The sequence below is a fragment of the Salmo salar genome, chromosome 17, assembly GCF_965601325.2.
Source record: "Salmo salar chromosome 17, fSalSal1, whole genome shotgun sequence".
Classification (NCBI taxonomy): Eukaryota; Metazoa; Chordata; class Actinopteri; order Salmoniformes; family Salmonidae; genus Salmo; species Salmo salar.
Window position 1 is genome coordinate 5342034 of NC_138307.1, and position 6431 is coordinate 5348464.

At 43.0% G+C, this 6431-nt stretch overlaps 1 protein-coding gene across 1 annotated transcript; it reads left to right on the plus strand.

The window, feature by feature from the left end:
• The first annotated feature begins 4544 nt into the window (after positions 1 to 4544).
• Positions 4545 to 6088, plus strand: LOC106575147 (uncharacterized). The gene is made up of 3 exons (XM_014151378.3): positions 4545 to 4820; positions 5174 to 5257; positions 5735 to 6088. The coding sequence occupies exons 1-3, from the start codon at positions 4629 to 4631 to the stop codon at positions 5819 to 5821; spliced, it is 363 nt and encodes a 120-aa protein (XP_014006853.1). The 5' UTR covers positions 4545 to 4628; the 3' UTR covers positions 5822 to 6088.
• Positions 6089 to 6431: the final 343 nt, after the last annotated feature.

The following is a 6431-nucleotide window of genomic DNA, read 5'->3' on the forward strand; positions in this document are numbered from 1 at the left end:
TCCCTAATAATTCCGACACCTTTACGCGCGAGGAAACCATGAATAAGGTCTAGCGAACCAACCGGTTCCAAGAGGAAAAAGCATCTACTTCTTGTTTTCCGACAGAAATAAGACCATTCTCCAAGCACTGTCATTGACAATTTGATCATCTCTATTGATAAGAGCTAGGTAAATTAGTAATCCGTTTGGAAAGGGGGATTGTAAATACATATAGCAATTGTTTTAAATGATCCCTGGAGACGAATGTGAAACCAGCCATATTGAAGCAAAATGAAAATCATATCAACATGACATATTGCGGCGCCTTTTCCACAGTGAAATTGGATATAAATAGCTGTGCCATTATTCCGAATTCTAATTGTGTGCCATCATCATTTGCTTGGATGAAATTTGGAGACCCAAGCTATAGGCTTCTGTAGGGCTGAACCTGCATTATAGACGTATGCGCATTAAAATGTTTTAATTATATACCCGGGCTTTTCTCCGTTTCATTTTAAAATGTGTATCATGTTAAATATTAGCCACTATCGGGAGCCACCGTCAGTAATACCCAGATACATTTATTTTCGCATCATTCCATTCCGTTTACCTTTCTTTCCTCTGTCACGTCCTTGTAAATGAGTTAGTGGATTATATAAGGCTAACGTTGTGCAATAATTTAGGGCATGTAGCCTATTTGAATCATCATGGAACTCACGTAGCAAGGTTAAACCGGGAGCCTGAAGCACTGTTCACGACGACTGGACTATTGTCGTACAGTTCCATGATCAGTGAGAATTAGGGTAGATGTATAGGATTATTGTTCAACCCCCATTGTACACTTTCTTTTACACCTTCCAATATTTCTAACAATTTTCCGGATTAATCAAACCACTGTATTTTTGATTGGTGTAATATACAGTATTTCGTGCGTAAAGGATCTCCAAACGGTTTTATTAATGATTCATACATACTTTCCTAACCCTAAAATGTGCCTAAATAGTCTACAAAATCAGAGTATTTTTAAATCTACCAGTTGCTGCTGAAACTGAGACGAAAATGCATAGATTGGTTTCTTTCATAGAGTACCACAGTATGAGTCATAACACCCATAAAACCTAGCAGTCAAACAGGGAAATGGTTCCATTCGTTTTTCCACCTATCATTTTTTCCCATAGGGGATTTTAGAAACTTTTAAAATAAGGGCTGTGTTTTGTGCTACCCTGGTGTGACCTTTTGATAACCATGTAAATCTCTTTAGGACAAGGTGACTTTTATCAATATACACTGCTCAAAAAAATAAAGGGAACACTTAAACAACACAATGTAACTCCAAGTCAATCACACTTCTGTGAAATCAAGCTGTCCACTTAGGAAGCAACACTGATTGACAATAAATTTCACATGCTGTTGTGCAAATGGAATAGACAACAGGTGGAAATTATAGGCAATTAGCAAGACACCCCCAATAAAGGAGTGGTTCTGCAGGTGGGGACCACAGACCACTTCTCAGTTCCTATGCTTCCTGGCTGATGTTTTGGTCACTTTTGAATGCTGGCGGTGCTTTCACTCTAGTGGTAGCATGAGACGGAGTCTACAACCCACACAAGTGGCTCAGGTAGTGCAGCTCATCCAGGATGGCACATCAATGCGAGCTGTGGCAAGAAGGTTTGCTGTGTCTGTCAGCGTAGTGTCCAGAGCATGGAGGCGCTACCAGGAGACAGGCCAGTGCATCAGGAGACGTGGAGGAGGCCGTAGGAGGGCAACAACCCAGCAGCAGGACCGCTACCTCCGCCTTTGTGCAAGGAGGAGCAGGAGAAGCACTGCCAGAGCCCTGCAAAATGACCTCCAGCAGGCCACAAATGTGCAAGTGTCTGCTCAAACGGTCAGAAACAGACTCCATGAGGGTGGTATGAGGGCCCGACGTCCACAGGTGGGGGTTGTGCTTACAGCCCAACACCGTGCAGGACGTTTGGCATTTGCCAGAGAACACCAAGATTGGCAAATTCGCGACTGGCGCCCTGTGCACTTCACAGATGAAAGCAGGTTCACATTGAGCACATGACAGACGTGACAGAGTCTGGAGACGCCGTGGAGAACGTTCTGCTGCCTGCAACATCCTCCAGCATGACCGGTTTGGCGGTGGGTCAGTCATGGTGTGGGGTGGCATTTCTTTGGGGGGCCACACAGCCCTCCATGTGCTCGCCAGAGGTAGCCTGACTGCCATTAGGTACCGAGATGAGATCCTCAGACCCCTTGTGAGACCATATGCTGGTGCGGTTGGCCCTGGGTTCCTCCTAATGCAAGACAATGCTAGACCTCATGTGGCTGGAGTGTGTCAGCAGTTCCTGCAAGAGGAAGGCATTGATGCTATGGACTGGCCCGCCCGTTCCCCAGACCTGAATCCAATTGAGCACATCTGGGACATCATGTCTCGCTCCATCCACCAACGCCACGTTGCACCACAGACTGTCCAGGAGTTGGCGGAAGCTTTAGTCCAGGTCTGGGAGGAGATCCCTCAGGAGACCATCCGCCACCTCATCAGGAGCATGCCCAGGCGTTGTAGGGAGGTCATACAGGCACGTGGAGGCCACACACACTACTGAGCCTCATTTTGACTTGTTTTAATGACATTACATCAAAGTTGGATCAGCCTGTAGTGTGGTTTTCCACTTTATTTTTGAGTGTGACTCCAAATCCAGACTTCCATGGGTTGATAAATTGGATTTCCATTGATTATTTTTGTGTGATTTTGTTGTCAGCACATTCAACTATGTAAAGAAAAAAGTATTTAATAAGATTATTTCTTTCATTCAGATCTAGGATGTGTTGTTTAAGTGTTCCCTTTATTTTTTTGAGCAGTATATTTACCCCCCTCCCTCCCCCAAAATGAAATGTTAATTAGCTACTAATGTGGGTATCATAAAGAACTACAAATGCCATGATCTGGAGGAGACGGCCGAATCAAGGCAAAGGTAAGAATCTCTGGATTAACTATCTAATGTTAGCTAAATGTAGTAATGAATAAATTGGTTACATTTCTTTAAATGGACAATTCTGTGAACTGTCTTGTGCATGTTTTAAATTGACACAATACCTGTTAGCAAAGGTGTCAGCTAGAGACGACATGCAGGGACTTGCAGAGATTTGTAGTTTTGCATGATGTCTACTATGATCCTAATTAGCATTTTTGAATCAGAGAGTAAATAGAGCCGAATATATTGATAAAAGTCACCTTGTCCGAGAGAGATTTGTATGGTTATCAAAACGTCCCCTATCGGAAAAATGAATGGTGGAAAAATGATCGGAACCATTTCCCTGTTTGACCGCTAGGTTTTATGGGTATTATGACACCTCCTCTGTGGGGCTCTATTGGTTCCTATATTCTGAACCCGTTGTAAGAATGTATTCTATTGAGTCTGTCGACAAATTTTTATTAAAAGTGCACCGTATTTAAGGGGTGGCTTCAGATAAATGTACTGAAAACCCCACTGAATGAAAACTCCACAGGAAAATCTGTTGGCCAGAAAGTGGGAGGGTTTTCAGCGGTTGAATGAAATGTATTCAGAGTGCGCAAGGTAGCCACACCTGCAGAGCGCATTACGTGACTGAGCAAGGCAAGTCTGAACACCAAATACAGAGAAGTGCGTAGGAAAGGCATAAATTCCTAAGTCGGGATCGGCCCCTAAGAGCTTTGCACACTTAGATTGTGCAATATTTGCCCATTTATTATTTTCAAAATTCTTCAAGCTCTGACAGTTTGGTTGTTGATCATTGCTAGACTGCCATTTTCAAGTCTCGCCATAGATTTTCAAGCAGAGTTAAGTCAAGACTCTAACTAGGCCACTCATGAGCATTCACTGTCTTCTTGGTAAGCAACAGCAGTGTAGATTCTGTCTTGTGTTTAGGTCATTGTCTTGCTGAAAGGTCAATTAGTTTCCCAGTCTCTGGAGAAAAGCAGACTGAACCAGGTTTTTCCTCTTGGATTTTGCCCGTGCTTAGCTCCATTCTGTTTCTTTTATCCTGAAAATCTCCCCAGTGCTTGTGGTATGGCCATTCCTCCAGACAATGCCATGAATTGTGATTGATCACAAGCTGTGCTCTGGCACCAGCAAGTCACTGACGTTGTCTTCATCACAGTCTTTATCACAGGTCATTCTCTCACCCTCTCTCCCCCTACAGTAAGTAGTAGGCTGAACAACCTTAGCTTGACCTTTACAAATGTGTCCATATATTGGTCTTTAGTGCCACCTATAGGTTCAAATTGTGGATGGCTACATCAAATCTTTTCTCAATTTCAGTTAATAGCATATGTCAGCCCCCGAATAATAATATAATTTGATAATAGCCAGTGCCTACCCAGCCACTGACCTCACCACGTGTTACTGCAGCCCATGCCTAACATGAGATATTCAAACCTAACCCACTAAACTGATTACTGTCTGAGTCCTACACAAGACAGAAGTATCAAAGGCTCACACAAACACAGCTCACTAAACAGATTAAGCTACTGACAAACCAGCGTGTGCGTGCGTGCGTGCGTGTGAGTTTCTGTGTACATACAGCGTATACTCTGGTGCCGCCCTTCTTGGTGCCAGCCAGAGAGTCTCTCTAAGTCTTAGGAAAACCTGTTACTATCCAGACCGAATATGTTCTACTTCTGGCATTTCCTCTGCTCTTTTTTCCTCCTGTCAACCATGGCGGCACCTCTTGGGCAGGATGTGGACCCAGCTGACCCAGAGGTACAGGCCTGTGTTGCCTTCGGCATCAAGAGCTTCAACTTCCACAGCCAGACTCATCAGCTCCACAACATTACCAAGTTCCACTCTGTCCACAGAGAGGTGAGAGACCCCCCCTGTTTGACTGCAGTCTTGCCAGCTCATATTTGATTTTAAGGGATCATACCTTATGGGCAATCTGTTCGTAAAGACTGCAACACCTAATAAAGATTTAGGGAGTGCATTTTCTTTTTTCTAGGTATGGTGATTCGAGAGTTATCATTTTTACATATGTTTTTTTCCCTAATTCTGTACATTTTATTTTCACTTCCCAACCAGATAAACATAGCTTTGTTGCATTTGCATTGTACATGGAAGTATGATTTTGCAATTGCTCGTGTTTGCTCTGCGTCCGATGTCTTGTTGAAAGCCCTTTAATGCACAAATGAAGCTGAACTAAGGTGTGGCTCTCTCAGGAGGTCGGTGCAGGTCAGTACGACATTGATGTGGAGGTGAGAGGTTGCCAGTCCTCCTGTTCTCCAGACAATTCCAACACCCAGGTACGCCTCAACCACATCTTGAACCCGCTTGGTATCTGCAGCATGTATTTTATGGATTTAATTTAGGGGCATGAGAAGAAGGGGGGGGGGGGCAGAGAAAGAGAGAGGGGGGCAGACCTGAACGTCCATTACCAATAGGTATAAAACTAACTACATTTCCTTATGATAGAGATGGAGGATGTAAATATTTTCTGAATTCATTTCAACAATGGCTTTGGGAGAGCCTTGCATTTCAGACAATTGATGCAGACTGGGGTCCGCAAGGTTTTTTGAGGCAATGAAAGTCCTTCAAGAGCTATCAGTATTTAGTCTTTAATCTAATCTCTTGTTAAGGGGGTGGAGTTAGTGCTAATAGCACAAAGGCTGTGCATGTTTGCACTGGTAACAGTCCTTATCACAAAGAACTTGGATATTGAAGTTTCTCTGCTATGCTGACTCCCTAATGCCAAAACTCCTTTCCTCTCTCTCTCGTTCCAGATTTTCCGTTGTCATTTTGTCATTGTGACTGCTCCTTGGAAGAAGCAGCGGATTCTGATCAAAAGCACCTGTACTCCAGTGTCTTAGGAGGGACAGGAACTACTGTCTATGTGCAACTACACACATATGTGAAAAAACACACTTAGTATGTGTCAATTGTAGCTGTCAATTGAATCGTCAAACTATGAATGCATTGTGTGAGGTTGTTGCTCATATCAGACATGCACTATTTGGCCTAGAAAGCTAACAGACACTAACAAACACCTTTTAATCAGAATTTAACCTAACACTAATTATTTTCATGCTAGAATGTATGGAGTTATTTGTAAGAATAAAATCAATGTAATTACTGGAGTACTGATTAGATTTTTGTGTGGTTTTCTTATAGATTGTCTAATCTACTGTTCAATATGTTGATCGACTCTGGTGCCAGTGAAATTGAATTAGGGGCACGATTCAATGTGCGATTAAAATTTAAAGGCCATGTTCCAGCGTTAGCGGAGACTGCATTCATGGTAAACACTGCATATGTCTGTTCAATTGGAAATTACCTTTAAAAGGCGACTGCATGTCCTGATTTTGCCTCCTTTTAGATTTGGGTCATTAAAGGATGCTAGCAGCCATGACTGAACTCAAACATAAATTGGTTTGAGGGTGTGTGTGTGTTTGCAGGTGTTAAAGTTGGTTGAACATTATA

Bases quoted from the DNA above. Each gene is read 5' to 3' on its own strand.
- LOC106575147 (XM_014151378.3), top strand. From the start codon at position 4,629: ATGTTCTACTTCTGGCATTTCCTCTGCTCTTTTTTCCTCCTGTCAACC. The intron at 4,821-5,173 runs GTGAGAGACCCC...TGGCTCTCTCAG, and splicing joins TCCACTCTGTCCACAGAGAG to GAGGTCGGTGCAGGTCAGTA. The intron at 5,258-5,734 runs GTACGCCTCAAC...CTCTCGTTCCAG, and splicing joins CAGACAATTCCAACACCCAG to ATTTTCCGTTGTCATTTTGT.